The sequence below is a fragment of the Vigna unguiculata genome, chromosome 1 (assembly GCF_004118075.2).
Source record: "Vigna unguiculata cultivar IT97K-499-35 chromosome 1, ASM411807v1, whole genome shotgun sequence".
Lineage (NCBI taxonomy): Eukaryota > Viridiplantae > Streptophyta > Magnoliopsida > Fabales > Fabaceae > Vigna > Vigna unguiculata.
In genome coordinates, this window is record NC_040279.1 from 33,170,545 (window position 1) to 33,194,999 (window position 24,455).

General features: G+C 33.1%; 2 protein-coding genes across 4 annotated transcripts; both read left to right on the top strand.

The window, feature by feature from the left end:
* The first annotated feature begins 2,057 nt into the window (after window positions 1–2,057).
* On the top strand, window positions 2,058–7,436 carry LOC114163030. 3 transcript variants are annotated; one of them, XM_028047077.1, is made up of 6 exons: window positions 2,058–2,278; window positions 2,963–3,109; window positions 3,600–3,679; window positions 3,839–5,686; window positions 6,322–6,469; window positions 6,567–7,436. In XM_028047077.1, exons 2-6 carry the CDS (start codon window positions 2,971–2,973, stop codon window positions 7,295–7,297), a joined length of 2,946 nt encoding a protein of 981 aa, XP_027902878.1. In that variant the 5' UTR covers window positions 2,058–2,278; window positions 2,963–2,970; the 3' UTR covers window positions 7,298–7,436. The 3 variants fall into 3 exon arrangements, with proteins under 3 accessions (XP_027902878.1, XP_027902886.1, XP_027902893.1); XM_028047085.1 differs by having other exon boundaries at window positions 2,095–2,278; window positions 2,923–3,109; XM_028047092.1 differs by lacking the exon at window positions 2,058–2,278 and adding an exon at window positions 2,401–2,597.
* A 4,852-nt stretch (window positions 7,437–12,288) lies between these two features.
* On the top strand, window positions 12,289–19,859 carry LOC114192079. The gene is made up of 15 exons (XM_028081658.1): window positions 12,289–12,516; window positions 12,605–12,664; window positions 12,739–12,855; window positions 13,201–13,274; window positions 13,775–13,877; window positions 15,032–15,074; window positions 15,485–15,547; window positions 16,332–16,561; window positions 17,671–17,791; window positions 17,875–17,978; window positions 18,184–18,297; window positions 18,377–18,547; window positions 18,623–18,766; window positions 18,849–18,994; window positions 19,349–19,859. Exons 1-15 carry the CDS (start codon window positions 12,341–12,343, stop codon window positions 19,498–19,500), a joined length of 1,818 nt encoding a protein of 605 aa, XP_027937459.1. The 5' UTR covers window positions 12,289–12,340; the 3' UTR covers window positions 19,501–19,859.
* The last annotated feature ends 4,596 nt before the right edge of the window (window positions 19,860–24,455 follow it).

Consider the following 24,455-nt stretch of genomic DNA (forward strand, 5'->3'; position numbering starts at 1 on the left):
TTTAATTTAGTCAGATCACTTTATTAGTTGACTTTATAAATAATGGTCCTAACACATTTAATTATTATGTATTATATATATGCATGACCCAAAATTACTAACAGTTAAAACTTATTTCCATGGATTTTCTTAAATACCAAAAACCTACGTTTTGTATTTTGTTACAAAATGTGCCTTTTTAAAATAAAAATAAAAATAAAAATGCATCCTTAATCATTCATTTGTAGAAATTATCATAACTTTATAACAAATAAAAAAGTTGAACACAAATATGTTAATCCACAACTAATAAGATCAATTTACCTTTAATTAAGTATGACATTTTTGTGTAAGGACTTGTCGTTTGATGTGCTGGTTAAAACTACTTATGGTATTGGGTGGGACGATGAATACTTTTCTTCTTTTTTTTTTAAAAAACAAATTTGTATATAGGTCGAATATTAAGTTAATTATAAGAAAATATATAGCCTTAATCAGTTGAATTTGTTTTTCGTGGAAGCAATAATCAATTTCTTTGCTTAACTTTCTGATAGAGCAAAATATTTGCATAATATCATCTTTATCGTGGAGTTTTAATAGGATCTCCAAACAATCACAATACGATCAAATTTGTAAAATAAAGAAAATGAAGCATTTTTACAGTGAATATTATCGATTTTTGTTTTAATTTTTTTAGTAATCCTTACATTAATTTTAAAAATTTAATAATTAACTTTACCATTAGAAAATGTAACTATTTAAGATCTTAAAATTGATTTCTATTTCTTAAAAGTATGTCTGGAAATTGACATGTTAATTATTAAAAGTGATTTTCGTTCAAAAGAGCTTTTATGTGTAAAATTTGTCTCTATTCTCTATTGAATTGAAGTTATTAATTTTAAGACTCCATGTAAAATTACTGACTTGCCTTTATTTTGGACAATGCATCAGTTTGTAGGGCAAAGGTTTTAGTTAAGCTGTGGATGATAACATGGCACAATCATGCAACAACAAAAATGAAACCTAATCATATACACAACAACCAAATATGAACCTAATGGAGAAAATCCTACCAGAACAACCATGCATGTCACAGTCCAGAGTAACCTAATCAAAACAAAAAATATGAATAAATTCACACAATAAAAAAATCATAATACACCTGACAAAAACTATATATATATATATATATATATATATATATATATATTTATATTTATAAATACAAAATTTACATTATCAAATTATATATCAGTTAGATTTAAAATTCAATTTTCTTATAATAATATATTGTTTGTTATCAACTTTTCTTCATGTATAATTGAATATTTTAAATTATCTAAAATTATAACTAAATAATAATACATAAGTAAATATAACCAACTTGTTTTTTAAAATTAAATTAGATTTACAATTGCAAACAATAATTCAAATACAATATACCTAGATTATAATATAAAGATGATTACCAACCTGATTTTATGAAATTGAAAATATGTTGAAACTTGATATTAAAACATCGTATATAAAGTTTTGAATGTTCTTGATATAGAAAAACCCATCATATCAAATAGAAAAATAATTAGATTTCTAAACCTATGAACATTGTGAACTCTCTGGAACATATAATTTAACCAACTTTATAATTTGATCACTAAAAAGTTCTTAAGAAAACTAACTAAAATTTACTTGAAACCGAAGCATCTAAAAATGCGTTTTTTCTTAACTATAAATAGTTTAGACTCAAACTTTAGTAATTTTTTAAATTACAAAAGTATATTATTTTTTAAGTAAAAAGAAAACTCTTGTGATGGATATAGTGTATAATTGTTGAAAATATGGATAGTAGAAAGAAATATGGATAAAAGTAAAATCTTAAATGTAGGGTGAGTAATATAAGAAGCTGACGTTTAGTTAGTTAAGTGGAGTTTTCCTGAAAAAATACTTCCGTAAGAATGAATCTTCCTCTGTACTCCATAAAAGGAATTTAAAAATGAAAAGGAGAATTGAAATCGATTATTTTGTTATTAATAATTAATGTTAATTAATTAAGTTAAGGGGAGGAAGAGGGATGTGATTATTATTCTGCGTGTTACTCGTAATCCAAAAATGATATATTAGGAATCGTAGTTCAGAAGAAAGGCTTTGAAGTCCGACAAAGAGAGTCGGTGAACGACGCGCATACCTAAACCACAACACTCCACTCACCAAAGCCACTGCTCTCTTTCACTTTCTCTCGCCGTCGCTTCCACCGCTGTCTCCGCCGGGAATGCCACCGTCGCCGGTCATCGCTCGCCAGGTCCGTTCTCTCTCAACTTTTCTGCGCTATCCAGCCACTTTCTTCCCCTTTCGGCGTTCCCTTGATCTAGCTGTTCTCGATTCCTCTGCGTTTTTCTTTCCAGATTTGCTTTTCTAGCAGCTTTTCAATTACCCCGACCGAGATTCCGCTTTCATCATTTCTCTCTTTTTTGCTGTTTGGGATTCGGGAAGAGGAACTACCTTCTCTTTTGCGTTTTCGGGAGCAATTACTGTTAATATAGACCTATCATCGCTATGTCGAGTGGAGTGTGTGTTCTGTTTTAACAATTTTTTGTTTTATTCTGCTGCTGACGCATTAGGTGATTTAATTTTTCATGTGAATTCGCTATCGTGTTTGAACAATACTGGCTATTGTGTTTCGGGAAAGTCTTGTCTGTGTTCTCAACTCACCTTCTCTTTCGCGCATGTTTCTATTTATGGATATTTATTGAAAATCACTTGAAGTTCACACTCATCACTTCTCTAGCACTTGTTCTAGTTGTTTTAGGGGTACCCCGAAATTCTTTGGCATTAGTGTTTGGATCTTGTGATTTTCTGTTGATTGCATCTTATTCTACTTTGATGCATTTGGTTGTCTTTTTTCATGATGTGTGTGTTTACTCTTTATGTGATATTGTGTTTCAGTGTTCTTCAGCTTACAGATCTAGGTGATTTGTATGTGCAGCTGTTGAAATGAATGGGGCGCAGAACAGGAAGGTTCACAATGTTGAGAAACCTTTTCCAGGATGCTTGGGAAGAATGGTGAACCTCTTTGATTTAACTGGGGGTGTCAATGGAAACAAGTTACTCACGGACAGGCCTCACCGCGAGGGTGATCCCTCTATTTCTCTATCTGTGTGATCTCTTTTTGTTTGTTCACTTAGCCATGGGTTGTTTTCTTTTTTAACCCCTAAAATCCCCGCGTTGCTTGGTAGAGGATTTTCTGGATGATCTGCTGTTTTGCCATGTTGACTCTCTGTTTGGAATTGTCTCTAATGGTTATCTTAAACTTGCTTTTTGTCAATTTCTTGTTAGTTTTGGGGTTTGGTAGAGTGCAGGGTTGACTATAATTCCCTGTGTGCTTGGTAGTTTTTATTTGGAGCTTGATTGTCTTTGGGTTTTTGTTGATCGAATTTCAGATAAACATATCTCTCTTAGTGATCTGTCCGGTTTTATATATTCTTGGACATAATGAAACCCAGCTGGAGGTTTCTCTAAATTGTCAAGTGCTTTTCTTTATTGTCAATCTGACTGGAATGATTTTAGTTACAACTTCTTTATTGATCAAATCTCAGTCTCATTAAATTATACCTAAATTGCAGCATCATCCCTTTCAAGAAGTCAATCAGATGTTGCAAGGATCGCAAGTCCTACTTTGGGTGATCAGATAGAGGATAAGCTGGTAATGTTGGAGGCATGAATTTTTTTTATTCATTCAAGCTAACTGAAATCCAAATTAATTGCAATGTCATATGGAATGTTCTTCATCTTTTCAATTTATAATATGCTTTCTGTACTTGTTTTTATTTATCTATGTATTCCATTTTCACGGACTTTGCAGATTGTTTCTGACTCAATGAGAGCTTTGTCAAATAAGAAAATAAATGGAACACCTATTAAGATGCTCATAGACCAAGAAATGTCCAAAGAAGTTGTTTCAAAGCACAACCCACCACCAAATGTAGTTGCAAAATTGATGGGGCTTGAAGCCCTCCCACGGGGAGATCCTAATTTATCTGTGGAGAGAAGCCATAGAGGAGATTATTCTCAACATATGTGTGATCATTCAGGGACACCATTCAAACACTGGCAGATGGATGATAGATATATGGACAAGGAAATGCTTCATGAAGTTCATTTGAACACAGAACAGATTGCTTACAAGGATATTTATGACATATGGCTGCAATCACAAAGAACAGGCAATGTAAGAGACAAGACACAGGAGAGAGAAAAGTGGACTGAAGATGTTAATGGGAAGAAAATGGCTCTCATTCGTCAGAAATTTATGGAAGCCAAACGTCTGTCCACAGATGAGAGACTACGCCAGTCCAAGGAGTTTGATGATGCCTTGGAAGTTTTGAGTTCAAATAATGATCTGTTAATCAGGTTATTGGATTCTCAAAATCTTTATGAGCTTCAGTCCACTCCAGTAGCAGAGACTAAGCGCATTACTGTTCTTAAGCCTTCAAAGGTGGTTGACAACGAAAAATCTGTTGGTAAGGGGAAGAAAAATGACAAGCAGATTAGGAAACCGGCAAATGTTGGTGCTGCATGGGAGAGATACAGTCCCGGATACACTCCTCCCAGTCAGAAAGTGGATGAGTTTCCAGTACAACCTACTCGTATAGTGGTATTGAAGCCCAGCCCTGGGAAGGCACATGAGATTAAGGCAGTGGTTTCTCCGACAATGTTGTCGCCCCGAAATTTGCCAAGTGGGAATTTTTACCAGGAACCTGAAGATGATGATGTACTTGAATCAAGAAAAGTAGATAGTGAGATTACACAGCAATTGCATGAAGATATGAGGAGCAATCAAAGAGATGAAACATTCTATTCTTCAGTGTTTTCAAATGGCTATACTGGTGATGAGAGTTCATTCAACAAATCGGATCATGAGTGTAATGCAGGGAACTTCAGTGATTTGGAAGTTATGTCACCATCTCCAAGGCATTCTTGGGATTACATCAATCGCTGTGGCAGTCCTTTTTCTTCATCATCCTTCAGCCGTGCATCCTGTTCTCCTGAGTCGTCGGTATGCAGAGAGGCCAAGAAACGGCTTTCTGAAAGATGGGCCATGATGGCATCAAGTAAAGGCCTTCAAGAGCAAAGGCACATGCGCAGAAGCTCTACCTTAGGTGAGATGCTTGCTCTTTCGGATATAAAGAAATCTGAAATATCCGAGCTTGAGGGTATTCATAAAGAACAGGAACCAAATGAATCTGTTTCTTGTAGTCGAAATTTTAATGCTGAAACATGTATGGATGGTTCTCCTAGAAGCCTCTCTAGGTCAAAATCTGTTCCAACATCTTCCACTGTCTTTGATAATGGTCTCAGCGTTGAAGTTTGTGATAATGATGCTGGCAAAATACACGTGTCTGGGGAGCTGACAAAGTCAAAGAGTATGAAATCATCATTTAAAGGGAAAGTTACCAGTTTCTTCTTCTCGAGGAGCAAGAAACCAACCAGGGAAAAATCTTGTCTATCTCAATCCAAAAATGAACCCCAATCTACACTCATTGGAGCATCAGATTCTCCATTAAGTTCATCTGGTGCCCTTAGGGATGATGTGTCTCAAAGCTTCAATAGTGGATCCATTGGAGAGTGTTCTCTTACAGCACCGTATGAATCATCAGGCAAAATGTTCTCAGATTCTATCTCTAATGGACAAGGCGCTATACCTCTGGAGGTAATAGCTTCTATTTTTGCGTATATTATGATCTATTTTTTTAACGTGCATTCTACGCATTTTCTTTCTGTCTATTGGCTTAAGGTAACTTATCAATGTTTTATAAATTTTCCACCAACTCTCAGTCCCTTACTTCTCTCCCCCTTTGCAAAGGAAGGAAGACAACAACAAAAAGAGGAAAAACAGTATTGAATATATATTGATTCTTATTGTGAAGCATGTGGTTGGGTTGTACTGCAGTTTTCCATTGTTTTTTTTTTTTTTCTATACCAATATCTTGCTAAGTAACTTAATAAAAACCGTCTTTTAATTCCAGCTCGTGCCTTCTCTACCTATCTAATGAAACTAGTCACTTGAAACATATGTATGTGTTGGAAGCTGCTTGGTGTGGTGACATGGCAGGTTCTATTTAAGCATAGTCTATATGCTTGACCAATTGTTTAGGATTCCCTCTAATGCTGAAATGGTGGAACAAATGAAATCTTCACCTGCCTTTGAGTCCTTATAGCTATTTGATAAATAACAGAACTAGCTTTTTTCTGCCAGCATATGTAGAAGTTCACACAAAACCTCTATCATTTCTTGTTATTGCAGATTATGGAATTGTAAACTGAATTCCTCATGTTTGTTTTCAGTCTGGATTGACACTGTCAAAGCCCGTGGTGCCTTGGATTTCAAGTGAAAACCAGGGTCAGCCGAGTCCAATATCAGTTTTAGAGCCTCCATTTGAAGATGACAATGGTGCTAACGAGTCCTTGGGCTATGGGAAGGGTGGTCACCTGGGTACTGCCTAGTTCTTTCTCTCTATTCTCACTATTTCAAGAAGTTCATATTGGATTGTCTTTACTGTATTATTATCTGACTTCGAATTTCTTTGTAGGATCACGGGGCCCTCTGAAGTCTAATTTAATTGACAAATCACCACCTATAGAATCAATAGCTCGGACCCTCTCATGGGATGATTCTTGTGTAGAGGTGGCAAGTCCATACCCATTAAAGCCCTCGTTGGGCTCCTTAGACACCAAGGTAGAGGATCAAGACTGGCTTGTGTTTGTGGAGAAACTACTATCAGCTGCTGGAATTGATGATCAAGTGCAGTCTGACTCGTTTTACTCTAGATGGCATTCCCTCGAAAGCCCATTGGATCCGTCATTGAGGGAGAATTATGCCAATCTGAATGAGAAGGAGCCTCAGCAACTCCATGAGGCGAAGCGAAGGCAGAGGAGATCTAACCAGAAGCTTGTATTCGATTGTGTTAATTTTTCACTGATAGAAATTACTGGTTATGGATCAGATAATTACTTGATGGGTAGGTTATGGAGTGGGAGCCACAGCAGATTCCAAGTCCCAGAGGGTGCAGCTCACCCTTTGGTAGACCTTGTTGTGGCCCAGATGAAGGAGTTAATATCTGGTGCTATGAGGTCTGTTTGGGGAGATTGTGGGGACAGTAACAGCCTGGGGGTAGAGAGTGTTGTCAGAAAAGAGGTTGTGGGGAAAGGGTGGGTTGAGCTTATGGCATTAGAGATGGATATTTTGGTGAAGGAAGTAGAGGGGAAGTTGCTGGAAGAACTTGTGGAGGATGCGGTAGTTGATTTGACTGGCAGGGCCTGAATCCTTGAAACCCTGACATGGCTTTTTCGCTTTGGCTTCGCTTTTTTTAATATTGTAACTCTATTATTGTTGTATTCGATTATCAACACACGGCCCTACTTACCTAATTTTATTAAATGCTACTGCAAAATTATTTCAACTTGCTGCTATTTCACACCACTGAAACTGTAATAAATTAATCACCTATTCCACTGCACAAAGAAAGAATATAAGGAATTGCACATGTCATAAAAGATCGTGCAATTGGTTCAAGTTCAAGACGTTTCACAAGATTGTTCAATAATTGAAACACTTCAGAAGAAGTCTATTAGCGTGGCTTCTAAAGTTGCCACCGTCCCAAACTCTAACCCAGAAAAGGAAATTAAGATTCTGCAAATGGCTACCCTGAAAAGGCTGCAGGAGGAAAGAAGCATCAAAAGTAGACTGCTACACTGTAACAATTCACATTGCAATAAGTGAGTCTGACAGTAGAATAAATTAGTAATCCACACTCGGTTTTGAGTAGTGAATGATGAAGATCGTATATGGAGTTACGTAATTTTGTCACAGTCTGTTTGAGCTAGTACAGGTGTGGGCCTATGGTGTAGAACCTGTATGGGGAACAAGGACCCACCATAACCCCAAACAGATCAATCCTCTATTTCCTGTCTCCCCCTTCCAATGATCTTCTGGCTCCCATTAAATCACTATGGAATGGATCACGAGTCACAACATAACTCTTGGACATGCTAACAATAATGGTTTTTCCTGACCTAATCAGTTATAATTTCCAAAAATCACAGAACAAAGCCAAACTGATTTGCCTGTTCCAAAAGAATTGATACCCACCTTTTTATGATGACTGATGCGATATAATAACAGTAAGTTACAATAAACAACATACAGTAATCACACTGTCTAATCAACATTCCCTTTTGGCGTAATAGTTGTCTACAATCTTCTCATTAGTGAAATCCTAATTCAACCACTCTCTTCTGTATTATATTTTGTGCTCAAACTATAATATAACAGATTCTGTCTGCAAATTTCGAGGGATGTTACCGTTCATTCTGTACGTACACATTTTCAAAATATGTGAAATGAGAATTGTTAATTGTTTTATTCGCAGTATTATATAACTGTGTACTCGGTTTCCAATATATATATTTTCTTTTAGCTATATCTTAGTAAGATTCTCCTATAGCCCTACAACTCATGCAGTTTACTAAGAAAAGCATGTGGTCCATGAAACAGGTCAAAAATTGAAGTAACTATTTCCTCTATCTCTTTCACTGTTTTAATCTCTTGTCATATTCTGGAAAAAAAGGGGGTAATTCAGGATCAAACAGATCAAAGCAGAAGTTTTTCCAAATAAACAAAACCGTTACTCTCTGGAAAAATATGATATTTCATTCCAAATGATAAAATGTGAACCAATTAAAGTCAACAACTGAAATGAATTCAAAAAATCACATATTGGTGTCAAATTCAACAAAAGTTGGCAAATTTCAAAACACTGTTTCAAAAATAATGATAGTAATGAGGAGATAGACATGGTCAACTTGTATTATTTTTCACTCGTGGAAGGCAAAGAAAGAGAAAAAAAAAAAAAAAGATTCTGGGGTGCGTGCATATGATAAGAGCCAGGTAATAGTCACAGAACAGCTGAGTCTGAAACAAAAATCACAAAAGGACAAATATTTTCAAAATGTAAAAGGGTAGCAAGAGGCCTTTGTCAACACGGAAGAAAAGTGAGAAAAAAGGAAGAGAATATTCGGTGATGGCAGCCAATAGCAGGTGTTGTGTTGTTATATGAAAATTCTAACAAGACTAGAAGCCAAAAATGTGGCATCTTCTGCTTCAAAATTGAAGCTTGTACAACCCAGAAAATCCGTGACACAGCTTTATCTATTACACTGCATTCAACACACACAAGATAAGCTTTTAATATGATCAGCATGGCATGCCTATGTAGAATAATCAACTTGTGGCCATTCTTGAGATCCTAAAACTACGGAAAAACCCACAGAGTAAGCATGATTCTTGAAAGGGACTAAGGTTTCTTTCTTGCGGGTCATTTCACTGTCAAATTGAAAAAGAGAAAAAAAATACAAAGATGCCTCTGAGTCATACTGATATAAAAGCTTTTTTCTTTTGTTCATTTTAAGGACTTGTAGCTTCAGTGTCTCCATGGAATCTAAGGCATCACAAGATGTTAAGCACAAACACCCCTCTGTGTCCCCAACCATTTTGAGTTTCATTCACATGCAAATTACTTCAAAGACTCCACAAAGAATAAAGCTTTTGCTAAATGTTTAATCACTCTTATAGCATGAGTTCATGACAGTTCAAACTTTCATTCAATCACAAATCATCCTTCAACAAACTTATTAGGAAATGTCAAATTCAATTGAATCTTTTTCTGTCAATTTTTTGCTGCTTTTGTTTTGAATTAAATTGTATAAAGTAATTTTAATAGCTATGAAATATATTATGAGTTTTATTATTAAAAATAAGTTTTATAGAAAAAATTATTACCAGTAACTATTATTGATAGTCATTAAAGACAATGAGGATGAACTATGAGCATGCTAAGTTATCACGAAAATGGTTTCATCTAATCAATCATTTTCTCATGCTAATCTTATGTTAGTTAAGTTATGAACATTTAATTTGAAGTATTTTTGTTATTTTTATGGTTAACATTGAAATTTCTTAATTAAGACGTTCACAAAACTTTAAAGGATTTTGATTTCTTGTTGTTGTTTATTTATTTATTTTGATAGTATATTTTGAACTTATTTTCTTTTACTAATTTGTAAACAAAACGTTGCTCAAATCCGTTATACATTTCAGAAAGTATTTTTTTAATGTATTTCAAAATATTTTTTAAATTGAAAAATATCTTTCAGAATAATGCATTAAAGAATGGAGGTGCATAAATAATTTTTAGTTTTTTTATTATAATTTTGGGCTCATAAATTTTATTGGAATGTATGAAGAAAAAAGAGAGGTGCAGTGAAAAGCGGCCCAACACAAATCAGAGAAAAATTAAGTTAGTACACAGTAGACAAGTTAGATGAATAATAATACCAGGGGAATTTCTTCCTGCACCCGATCATTTCTTCCTGCAACTCATATTTTCAGAAATTGTAAATATATTCTTGGTGTAATTATAATTTCGGATTGAATAATTTGTATTAAAAAAAATAAAAAGGATAAATAAATGAATATATATATATATATATATATATATTACCTTTATGTATTTAAAAGAAAATAGAATATCATTGCTTCTGCAAAACACTTGAAAAGATTATTATTATCATCTATTTTAGAAGCTTCACCACAAAAGTGGGATCTCCAACTTTAGTTATATTCTTTATTAAAAAAAAGGACAAAATTCAGTGTGAAATATTATACATATGTTCACTTACAATTTAGTTTTCTTAAGCAAGAATATTGAAATCTAAAAAATGACAATTCAAACATACATAATTTTTTTTTTCTACAAGAATTTCATTCAGATGTCACAATACATTAAGAGAAAAAATTGTAGCTGGAAATAGATTGTTGGTGTTAATTAAAATTTGTATGAAAAAATATTTTTTGAAATTTTTTATTTTTAAGTAAGTTTAAATTTTATATTTTAAGTTGATTTTACAAAATTAAGTTTAAAATTTACTTTTTAAAGATGATACTAGAATTATTTTAAGTCTATTATAACGAAATTTACTATTTGTTGAATTTACTTTTGTTATTATATCGTCACTAATATCTAGTTTAACCGCTTAACATTTAAAATGTAGATATTTTAGTGTAAGAGATCTATCAAGACAATTTTATAATATATAATTAAAAGCAAAGTTAAACTTAAAAATTGATTTATAATATTAAATTAAATTTAAAGTTTAATTTTTAAGAATTCCTAACACGATTTATATTTGCTATTAGTATATAGAAATTAGTTAAGTGGTGATTAGAAAAGTTGAATTTACATATTTAGGAATATAAAATAAGACTTCTAAGGTAATAATAAACTGAATCAAGGTGTTTGTGTTTAGTGATGGTGACTCACTAGTTGACATGGGCAACAACAACTACTAACACGAATACACACTAACCCTCCACCGATATATGCAATCTGTTAAACAATAATTTTTTTCTTAAACAAAATTACAGTTATGATTGTTTACATTACTATGCTTTTAGTTTCACCAATAAATTAAGTTTTTACAACACAGTGTGCATGATGATGAGTACTTCAAAGCCTCACAAATAGCCATCCATACCAACTTCCAAAATTAATTTTCAGAAAGTAATTTTTTACATAATTTTGAAACTTGATTTATGAATAAGAAAATTACACTGATGGCTAAAATAAGGAAATTGAAGGGGTGCAATTAGAAGAGAGAGAAGTGCTAAAAGTAATCCTCTTGGGCTATTATAATAAACAAATTCTTGGCTCATTTCTTTCCACCTCGCTAATGTCTTCTTACACCTGTATGCTGTGAGAAAAGTTTAAATTATCTATATGATATATTTTCATATTATATAATTTGGAATTCATAATTATATTTCTATATCAGGTCTTTTAGAAATGGCTCATGAATTTTTCAATCCCATAAATTAAAATTACTCTTAGAAGTGGACCTTAAGTCTAACTCAACTCCACAAAAACTGGTTCGGCGTGAATATATCTCAGCGTGACGGAGAAGTTCCACATCGACTAAAGATAAAACCAATTCATAATATATAAGTGAGTAACATAATATCATAACTAAGTTACAGCCCATTATATTTAGAATTATATAATTTATAATATAAAATTGTGTAATCTGTAATATAAATTTATATTTTAAATTTTACGTTATTCGAAAGTCATCATGCAAGTGCAAAGTTTTAATAAGGGATTACTAAGTCATTTCACTGCGTGTATCGGTATGCGGTTGGAAGAAAACATGGGGTGCATGAAGAAATCCTCTTTCCATTACCTTTGTCTATTTGAAGTTGGTGCAGAGGTGAAGTAGAATTGTTGTTGTGTGGTTGGGCAGTGAGGGCAAAATGGCGGAGGAGGCTCCGTCTCTGATTAGTCTCTGCATGGACGCTCTGACGCAACAACTTCTCCGACCATTCGATGATCTTCTTCTTCCTTCCATCTACCATCTTCCTTCTCACTTACTCAACACCTTAATCACGCGCTTGCCCCCTTTCGCTCTCCGCATATTCCAACACCACCTGTACCCTCCCTCACTCTATCATTCCACCTTCAAACCTTCTTCTCTTTCTGTTCTAACCATTTTCCATTTTCTGTTGTTGCCGGAACAGGCCGTTCGACGAGGATGGTTTTTCGCTAGACCACTCAACCAACAAGAGGAAACGCGCGGGGTTCGTAGGATAACTTGCGTTCTGTAAGTGAATTGCGTCGTGTTGTTAGTGATGGGAATGTTGTTTCGTTTCAGGGATTGGAATCTGAATTCAGCTTGGCAGAGGTTGTTTCGCCGGCGCTGGCCGCAGCGCGTTCAGCTGATTCCGCCAACGGATTGGCAGCAACTCTACTGGGAAATGCATTTGCAAGAGTATGTTATATGCTATAAATTAAGTGTTATCAAATGGGTTTGTTTAGATGAACAAAAAAATAAATAAAAAACGGGGAAGAACCGATGAGATGTGTTTTTTTACACGTTAAGATTAAACGGAGCATTTGTTAATTTGTAAAAGTTATTTCGTAGTAGTTTCTTCAGAAACAAAATTTTTAGTTGAATACGAGCTAGTTTTAGTTTGTAGAGAAATTTATGCTTCTTTATTCTCTTTATTTTCGTCTTCTTGAAGTGTCTGAAGTTTACCTAAGTAGGCCTTATGTTTAATTGTGTTTATCGGTTAATGTTGGTTTCGTTCCAAATTTGATATACTTGAAATAACAGTTGTTTAGATGAAGCGGCGGAGGTAGCACTACTCCCATCGTTTAATGGGTATATCGGTGACATACAGATTTCAGGTACTATGATTATGGATTTATATTTACGTTATTGAGAAGTTTTAATTCTGAATGTGCCTTCCACTTCCACCTTAGACCCAAGTCTGTGTGATATTTGAGAATGAAATATTATTGTTGTATTAACTTTTAGGCATACAGATAATCTGTGTGACTTTGACGTATTGAATGTGGTCCAGCATGTTGTTGACTGATGACAATGAATGATTGAGTAATTTGGATGATTGGAAGTTTCTTGAATTGCTTGATCATCCTTTTATGCATCAACCTTTAATTGTTTAAATAATTTCTAATACACCCCCTGCATTTTGGGAGAAACTAAGCCTTTGCTTTTCATCAATACCATTACAGTTTCTGTATGTTTAAGGTGTCCTCAACTTTGTTCATAAATAATCTTATTATCAGGCTGCCCAACCAACCCACTTCAATTTCTCTTTCTATCCTTTTAGTTTTCTTATTGACAATTTACTGGATTTTCTTTACTTTGGCCCTCCTTTTTCCAGACAGTACACTGAAACATGTTGGCTTTGTGGGGGATACAAGCCCTTCAACATGTGGCCATTCAAAATTGTCTTACCATTGCCGACAGTTTGGTAGCTATGTGAGGTTAGATGTGATTTTACACTGTCATAATTTATATGGAAATGATTGGTTTCCTTTAAATAATAAAGGGAAGAGCTATGGATTTCACTTTTCTGTTCTTTGATATAGTGAAATACTTTAAAAGTTTAAGTGTTGAATAGTTAGGGCCATCGTTCTTTACTTATCTGTTTCAGATTCATCTCACTAGCTAAGCTGGGTTTTCTGTTAGTGTTGTCACTTGGTGATAAGTAGGATATGATGGATAACCCCCAAACTACACTGATCACTTTGATGAGGTGAAGCACTGCCGTTTGGTTGTATTATTGTAGTGATTTGTATTTGTGCACATTAAAAAATCTAAAATCACTCATAATGATCACTAATAACTCACTTATGATTTAAATGGAAATTAAGTCAAAACAATTCTTTAAAAGCATAATCTAATCCAAATTGAGTAGAGCTATAACTGTTGAAAAACCTACATCAACTAGAGATAAGACCAAATTATAGTATATAAGTGGTGCAAACCTCACCTTACAACAAGTTCTATGAGGGATGAGTTAGACTTAAAACTCACTTTCTTAAGAGGGTATCAAAGTCATTTAGAGCCTATCCTAGTCAAGTTTCTTGGGTCACATGTCACATGCTATCAGGTTCCCCCTAATCACACGCTCAAGATATCCAATTTTCGACTTGAGGAAGTGTGTGGAAGAGCTAACATTGATTAGAGATAAGATCAAACTACAGTATATAAGTTTTTAAGCCCACATCGGTCCTGTTTTTAGGGCTTTTTCTTTGATTGATAGGAGGTATAAAGTTTAGATGGTATTAGTAAACCAGAGTACCGCTTTATATTAGATACCATTGGCTACGTAGTAGTTTAGACAAGAGTAAATTGACAAGATATCTGAAATAGTAGGATCTGGTCTGGTCCCATTAGGCACATCATCAAACTGGTTTCCCTCAGTCTTCCTGAGGCACTGGCTGTTTTCTGCCCTGCCTAGATGACCAGATGAACCACTTACAACACTGTTTAAGTCATTAGTTGAAAGTTTAATGCTTTCTTTTGTCTGTAGTAACAATATATGATTATAGCCATGCTAGTAACTATGTTATATATTTCTGCATTTTATCTTGGCCAATTATTCTGCACCTTATATCACTTCGTCTTAATGCAGTTGTCTGAGGCTGCAAAATGTTCTATGTACTGCAGAAACTAGTGTAAGTTGTATTTTATAGAATATTACAGAGTTCATTTGGCTTTGATCTATTTGGAGTTATGGTCATTATATTTTCATAAGGTCAACAGATGTGTAGCTTTTAACAAGCTTACAACAACAAATGATAACAGTTATTATTGTCAATGTAAAAAATTAACATCATCAATCAATTAGAAATCAGCACTTTAATAACTTTAAAAGTAGTTATTTAAATGTTTACAGCTTAGCATACATGACAGTTTAAACAATAAAAAAAATCTTTACATTGATAAACTAGTTACTCTTTATATTATAAAATTCATAATTTTTTGTAGTTTATTCATTGGGCACTCTTACAATTGACAAATTTTTAATTTAGCATATGTTACTGTGTTAGTAAAACAGTGTGTTGTCTTATACTCTGACTTGTAGGTTTTGTTGCAAGAGTGTAAGCTGCAGAGTCTGCTACTAAGATGTATCAGATCCAAGGAACAAGTAGGCTTCCTTCCTCCTATAGAGCTATATAATCCATATTAAAGAATTTGTAATTTTATACTTGCATGTACATGTTATATCTATCAAAATGTTTAATTGATTGTATTTTTTCAAGATTTTTTCTTCCTTTGAAAAACCCTAAACCCTAAAGCAGGATGTTCTTAGAGCACCTTTAGAAGTAAATCTCAACAAAGATCTTAAAGATAAGTCTCTTATTTACAAGATCTTGTGCTAGAAGGAGATATCAGATTTCCCCTATGGAGAATTAGTTCTTCTACAAGAACTCTAAAGATCTCCAAACAATAAAAGAAGTCATACATTAAATTCTCTCGTACTACAAAATATTTCATTGGGGAGGGGGTGGCTACAAAAGATTACTTTTGAACGATCTTAAAGTGAGATCTATCGTTATTGTAAAATTCGGATGAGATGAGAGATATTATATCTTATGTGGCATGATTGGACCTACCAAAAAACTAAAGATTGTCGTGATACTATTATCTTGGGTATGGTTAGATTATCTATGTTCAAGTTACTTGTATTAATTGGAATGATAAGGTGGCTTAGTAGTTAAATGGGAGGGAAGGGAAGGAAAGATCGTGGGTTCAATCCCCCTACTAATAATTTGGAGAAATAAGGTTGGTTCAACTAACATTTGCCAATCAATAAAAAAAAATTGGGATGTCATATATATTATATGCTGATTGAAATGAAGGTGAGATACCATGTATTTTTTGTCAAAGTGTAAAGTGCATCTTTATGACCTTATCAATTGTTTTCACAGATTGATGGATTGTGCAAACTTCTTGCGCAACATTCTAGAACGTTAACATCTCTGGAATTTGTTCACTGCACATTCTCCACAGACTTTATTAATGCAATATTTGGTTCTTTAGTCATAGAGAGCGTACAAAAACATGGCATCCAACATTTGTCAATCATTTCGTCAAGTTTTCTGGAACCATGTGCAGTTTCTTTACCTAGGGGACTTGTGTCATTTTTGTCTTCAGGAAGGTACATGAGTGTAAATTCACCTTTTTATTATTGGCAACTTTATTACACTTTGTAGTTTTATTGATGGTTGATGTCTTCCCTGAGTATTCATAACTACTTCAAAGACTTAATTTGATTTTAATGTAACTTGTTCGGAGGTTTTGCTATGAATAAAAGGTTTTAGTATATATCCAGGCTTGGCCCATATGTTTGTATATACTTTAACCTAGTCATATAATGAGAGAGTTGCTCACATTATAGTGCATCCAATTACATTTTAATGATATACCTCTATTTTTTTTCTCTCACTTTCCACAATCTACATAACTAAACATCTGCTGATACACCCATTTCTCAAGGAATTCTGTGGCTAGTTGTTTCTTCATCTTTAATGTTTCAGTTTTTAATTTTTTACTTAACCAATAAGTAGTGGTTGCTACACTTAATAAGCAGAAAATAGTAGGTTATCCAAGATAGCTAAAATCATGGTAATCTTAATTTTTGTGTTTCTATATAATTATTTATAAATATATTGTTGCTGATGAATAACAAGTGCATTCCCTTATTCATTTTTTTTTTTGCATACTATAACCTCTCTGTTTTACATAAAACCAACAATAACATTAGGACAAATACTCGAGTCAATCTCCTACTATGTTTTTCTCATTGCAAAGGATTCACTGGAATTTACAGAGTTTAATAGCTAGTTTCAAACAGTATTCTAGAAGGTGCTTATTTATTTTTATTGTAAATGTCACATGGTATTTAATTCTTCAATGTTTATAATAGTCTTAAGTATGTTGAGCGCAATTCACTCCATCAATTTTAGAAGTCTCTAAGCATATGTTTCTGTATGAAGTGTATTGTAGGGGCCATAATTGTGGGGAAAACATGGAAAAAGGGAGTGAAGGAGAGTTGTTTCACTAGGACATGGAAACGTAATTGATTTTCTGAACACCACTCCAACACACCAAGTTTATTAATCTCTTCAAAAGTATTATTTTAAACATTCGCAACTGTTTGCATGATATTTTTTCTGTCGTTTGCTGTATTTCACTTGGACATGTAACTGGATAATAGTTTTTCTGTCTGTTGCATTCATGTTACATTCTTGCTAATACTCTTAATAGGTCTTTATGCTCATTAAAATTATCTGGCAACCACCATGGACGGACTTTTGCCAAAGATCTTTTAGTGACGCTTTTCAATCTTTCCTCTAGCCTATCTGTCCTCGACCTTTCTGATAATAAAGTAAGTATATCATCAGCATATGCATTCTATATTTTGTCGTTGTTATTGTTGGCTGACAGAAAGTTCCATGCACATGCTTCAAGATAGCTGGATGGCTTTCTGACTTTAACAGGAGATTCCTGAGTGATTCACATCTGTGTTTTGGAAGTGGAAAGTCGTTGAAAATGTTGCGAGTACTCACTCTGAGGTAGCACCGTACTAAATAATATAGTTGTATTTTTTTGTGTAATGTTAGAACTATAATAATCATCTTTTATTGCCTGTGATGAATAATAGAACGTGTATTGAAAATTAATGAAGTGGTTTCTCTATAAGCTTGTTGCATTTATATTTTCATGGCCGTCAGTATATAATGAAGAAAAAGATTTTTTAATCTGTTTATAGTGTTGTAGGGAAAACAATTTAGGAAAAGATGATGCAGAAAGTCTTAGGTATGCTCTTGAACGTATGCCTAACTTGGAGGAGCTGGATATAAGTGACAATTCAATTGAAGATGAAGGAATCAGGTCAATTGAATTTCTATTTCTAGTTATGGTTTGAAGTTATGAAATTAGACTATAGTCTCTAATTGTGTATCTCTTACAGGAATTTAATTCCCTATTTTGTTGGAGCATCTGAAACGTGTCCTCCCATAAAGTGTTTGAAGTTAGAGAACTGTGACTTGTCCTGCGTTTCAGTGAATCATCTTCTACATGTCCTTTCTTCTTTCAAAGGGCCATTGAAGTCTCTTTCTATTGCTGACAATTACCTTGGCAGGTTTGTCTACAGCACTAAAATCTCATTTCATCACCGAATTCATCCATACATTTATATTTGACTTTTCTTACATAGTCAAGTAACCGAAGCATTGGGAAACTTTTTTAGTACCCCAATCGAAGTACTTGACATTGCAGGCATTGGCTTGGGCTCTCATGGTTTTCAAGAGCTTCAAAATCTAATAAAAGAGGAGCTTAAACTGGTGAAAATTAATATAAGGTAAAAATTTACATGTAATGTTCTGCCAATTGCTTTTAATGTTGCATATACAATCACGTGACATGTTTTCTTATTTGTTCAGCAAAAACCGTGGTGGGATTGATACTGCCAAATTTTTGTCCAAACTTTTGTCACTGGCTCCACAACTAGTTGAAGTGAATGCAGCCAGTAATCTTATGCCAATAGAATCACTCGCCATAGTCTGCTCTGCATTAAAGTTTGCAAAAGGTATGTTAGTGTCAGTTATTCTGGGTGACCACTTGGCTCATATATCCTTGCCGGTGGTTGTAACTTTGTGCTTATAGTTTGATAAGGTGCTTAAATTTACCCACTAAACTCCCATTTTTGCCTACGTGGCCGCTAGCTACTGGTATAGTAATATTACGGTCAAAAGAAGCTTCTAACTTCGGCTAAAAGATTACTCCTAGTTCAACCTAGGCTTTTACAAGAAGAGAGAGTACTTGATGTATTTGTTTCTTCTCGGACAGTGAAGCCATTTTAAAATCTAGATAACCTAAGTATGCTTTGAAGTCAATAATTTATGTTTTCTTTTGATCAACTCTTTTAGTTATCTTGCTTTAGGTAATGTTCAGCACGTGGACTTGACAGGACATATATGGGACTATAAGCCAGAGCACATTTCTCTATGCACTGAATTTGTACATAATGAATTACCTATATTGGTTCTTCCATCATCATCAACCTCTGCTGCACTTCACGACCATGATCCTTAATATTAGAATTTTGTACGAGTTTAATTTATGTTGCTGGGTGCAATCAATAGTTGTTTTTTAATTTTTTTCTTTATAACTTTGTATGTTAGCCCAGTTTTATGCATAATGCTTTCAAATATTCTATTGGATGTTCCATGCCTTGATGGTTCACTTCACTGTACAAACAAGTTAGGGAAGTTTAACTTTTGTACATATTGATTGAGCCCTTGTGTTCTGTAATTTTAATGTATATTGTAGTTCATTGGATGCTGTGTAACATAACATGCACAATCTGATGTATCAACTCACAAGATGCAACAAAAGCACTTGTTTCGGGGTTATTTTTATATGAACAGTTGTCATGGTGGTTTGGAAATCTACTACTCGTTTCTATTTGAACAATTACTCTTGTTGCATTTGTTTTGTTCCAAAGCATGTGACTGGTTTCCAATGTCCCGAAATTGCAATGTATCCCCTCCTGGATAGCAAATCAGTCCGTAAACTGATTTAGAGGAAGTTGCCATGATGTCAAATCGCAGGCTCAGATCCGTTTGCGTTGGAATGTAAGTGTCAATGTTACATGCTTTCTAATACATGTGAATGTGGCCCTGCTGCTTTGTTTTTTTGTGCGGTTTCTTGAAGTTTTTTCCCTCCCTCACCCCACACTTGTATTTGGAAATACTCACTTATCCTTGTCTGTGATCTCAACGCATATTTGGAAAGTTTTGAAAATCCTGTGGTATTTTCACAGCGGTTTTGGCTTGAGATTAATTTGTACATATCATGCACCAACCAGACCACCACCACCCATGCAATAATTGAATTGCTGCACATTGATAGTGACATTTTAGATATTTAGGAATCTTAATCAGCAACAAATTAGATCTTTAACAACTAATGTTGTGATTAACCTCTTAAAAACTCTGATATGACAAGCATTCAATTTGACAAGGATAAATTTGTTATTTTTTTTGGATGTTTTCTGTACAGTGATAATGTCGGAATCTAGGTATTTCCCCCCGGGTAAAGGGGGGTTTCTTAAATGTGAGTTTTAACTTTAACATTCGTGCGGGTCCCCTCAAAGTTATTGTTTTCATAAATAGACCTCACATCATTATCCTTCATTGTCGGATCTGGACCTGCATCATCACAGTAGCAGAAGAAAGTAACTATCTCAGTCATTGTGTTATGAAAGATGAAAAAGACATCCTACCCATGAAGGGGTGGACAGTGGAATCCCTGAAGAACAGTACGAGGAAGCAGATGCACTGTGACATTAATTGTGCTCTTACTCTTAGTCCTCTCACTATACCAATGTAAACATTCCTTCGTTAAACTTAATTAGACTGACTCAAACTATACATATGTGGGTGGGTCATAATGGAACGGAGAGTAACAATTGTGCAAGTACCTAACTTTTATGTATCGTCCCTTTCTTTTTATTGTATAATTCTTTTGCCCCTCAAACCAAGTGAATTGCATGAAGGCTATGAAGTAGGTGTATGAAAGGTCAATAAGGTGACTTTTGACCCTTGCAATATCATCAATGTGCAGTTTCAATCTCTACTTTTTTATATACCATTCACATGTCTACTGTCTAATTCAGCATGGTGGGTAAATTATATATTTCAAACAAACATGAAATTGACTTTTTAAATAGATAAAATGAAGTCCTCTATTTAAACATGAAAATCGTTGACCACATTTATGAAGTCTGTTAGTAATTGAACAATGCAGTAATAGAGGAAAGAGAGTGATATTTCAGATATAAGAAATTAGAAAATCTGATGCCTGTAAAAAAACGTTATTGAAGAATAAAAATTACCAAATGGGATTTGTCAAAAGTACTATAACAGAGTAATATGATTATTTCATAAAGTCCAAATTTCACGCATAAAGGTTTTGGATCACACTTACCAACTGTACAGATTCTTAAATCATAAGGAATTAGTTTGAACATAGTAGACAACAAATGTCTCATTCCAATTTTACGAGATGCCACAAAAGACTATAACACGGTGTCCCTACACCTTAAAATACACAACACTCGCTTCAGCCACCCTGTAAAGATGATAACTTTATCAATTTATTCCTTTTATTTTGGGTTTAATTTAATTCAACTCAAACATTGCTACTATATAAAAGCTAACGACTAACGTGATCAAGCAAAAGCAAAAGTGGACAACTCTTTTAATAAAAAAAAAAAAATCGAATATTCTTTTAATTTTATAAAATCTTGAAGTATGTCCAAAACGGGTTGTTAACTAGGCTTTGTCACGAAGCTATCGCACCTTTTTTTTTTCTTGGCTGTTTTCATGATCCAATGTCAATACTCATTCCTTCTGAAAAATTCCATTCAACATTTAACAAACTTTATATAATAATGCCATTGAGAGACCCGTGAACAAACATTTTTTTTTTTATGTTTTTTTCTTTCTTTTCTCTTTTGTTTATCTGGTGGAACTTCTTATCTGTTTTAATTGGAGTGCTAACCATCATTACGTTATGAAAATAAGAAGATGATGCAATGAATCAAGGAACCATCTCAATGTCTAGTTTACACGCTGCCATTACACGACAAGAACAAGTGAGACTAATTTTCCATGCTTGCATGTTTCAATTAATTTCATGAAATGATCATACTACAAACAAAACAGACATCATTCACGACACTTTTCACTTCACAAAGTTTTATTCTATTTTCCAATCACATTATGAACTTGTTTCATCGTGTCTTATTGGAAACAGAAGTTGCACCACAGTTTAAGAGATGTGAAGTCTAACGTCTCCAACAACGAGTGATGCTAATATAGTTCCCTTCCCTTGTAATTTTTCATTCCTTTTTTTCAAGCCACTTTCCAACAAAAACTTGCTTTCAACCCTAATCTTTTTAAAAGATAGATTAAATAATTAATCGATGTGTGAGGGAGGGAAATATGTTTTATTTTATATATTTCATCTTAAAATCTGTTGATTTTTTTGTGAATGTTTTTTAAAGTCTCATGTCAAATAATATGAAAAAATTAAAAATTTAAGTAGACGAAAGTTATTATAAAAATGAATAGTTGATTCGAAAGAAATTATCCCAACTCGATATATCTAAATTAAGTGTATAAAAAGCTTGAATAGCTGTGTATGTTTGTAATTTGATCCAAAAACATTGTTTAAAAAGGATTTGTAGTTTTGTTTACGATAAAAATTTGCAATTTTCATTAAAAAATTACATGTTGAATAATAAAAATTGCATAAAAGGTTTACTATTCTTGTTAGAAAAAAATTATATATCGAGTTTGAAAAATTTATTTTTCCATTACATAATTCCCAACAAAATCAAGCAACATTAAATTTATTTAATATACATGTTTAATAAATATATACATAAATCAGTGCAAGTTTATTCATTATTAAAGTGTTATTTTACTGTCTATTTTAAAAGGAAAAATATTGTTTTGATGACAGAATGTTTATCAAAATGGTATGTTAAAAAAAAAAAAAACTAATTTGAGACTCCAATTAAACTGAAAAAGAAAAAGCTGGAGCCAACTAATTCATGAATTCAATAGTTAATGAGAATTGCTGGTAATATCTGATAGTTATATTATTGAAATTGAAAAGGGAAATTGAGTGAGTAAAATGATAATAACCTCCATTGACATGTGAGTAATGGATGATTATTAGGTGAGGCTCCATAATCAGATGTTGTTGATAAATTGATGTCAACAATTGTCATCACAACTCTTACTTCTCATCAGCATAACAATTATTGTGATTTTGTAATAATTTTAAAAGTCTTGTGAAAGCAATTTGAAGAGTGAACTCTGTTTTGTGTCTGCAACACTTTTGGAATTGGTGCTTGTTATGGGAAATTCTTCATCTGAAAAGAAAATGTTATATCAACCGACAAAGCCTCTGCAGTGTCAGATTTGGTTAAAGGTACAATTGTGAACAAACATGATATCTGGAATCAGATTTGTTGAAAATGGAGATAATTAATTTTATTAGGTGAAATATATCATTCTTCATTCCCCAAAAAATCTAGAAAAATATGTTACAAGCTTGTCTTTTGCAATTTCAAATTAATAAATTTGGTTGAGTACTTCATAATTCTTTTCAAATAGATGCATGTTAAAGAGTATCAGATTTCACTGTATGAAAAAATAAAATGAACTTTTACAAGTTTCGTGGAATGGATGCTTATGATTTATTGAGTTTATAATATTTCTTCTTCCTTTATTTGTTTTATAATAATTTTCAAATGAAATTTTAGTTGTATCTGTTATGAATTTAAGTGTGAGTTTAAGTTTCATATTAGATAAAAAATGAGAAAGTAGAGACCATATAAGAATAAAGATTCATAAACTCATTATCTAAGGTTTTGGATTCAGATTGGTTCAATGTCTCTTATGTAATTAGGCTCAGGTTTCTTTCCAGTTAAATTCTCTCTATAAACCTAACCGTCTCACATAATAAAGAGTGAATTAAGAAAAAAAAATAATAATAACACATTCAAAATGCTTATAAATACAGGTGGAAAAAAATGGTAAAATTAATTTATATCAAATATTAAACTTAACTACAATTATGACATACAAACTTAAATTTCATGTTAATAAAATAATCAATGGTATTATTATTCAATAAAGTTGCTGATGAGAAACAATTTTGTAATTAAATTTACCAAGAGACCATTTGTGATAAATTTTTAATGAGAATGATAAAAGTTACTTATTATTTATATTAAATCCAATATCAATATTATATTAATTCTAAAATCTCATACAAGGAAGAAAAATATTTAGATAAAATAAAAGTCACATCTCCTACTAAAAACTTAAAGAATATAGAAATTTTGAGAATATACTAAATTTTTTTAATAAAATTAATTAAAAGAACCCAAACTTATCAACTACTCCCTAATTTGCATAGGACTACTCATTCCCTTTTCTTTTACTTTCCCTCCTCTTCTAAGGAAATCA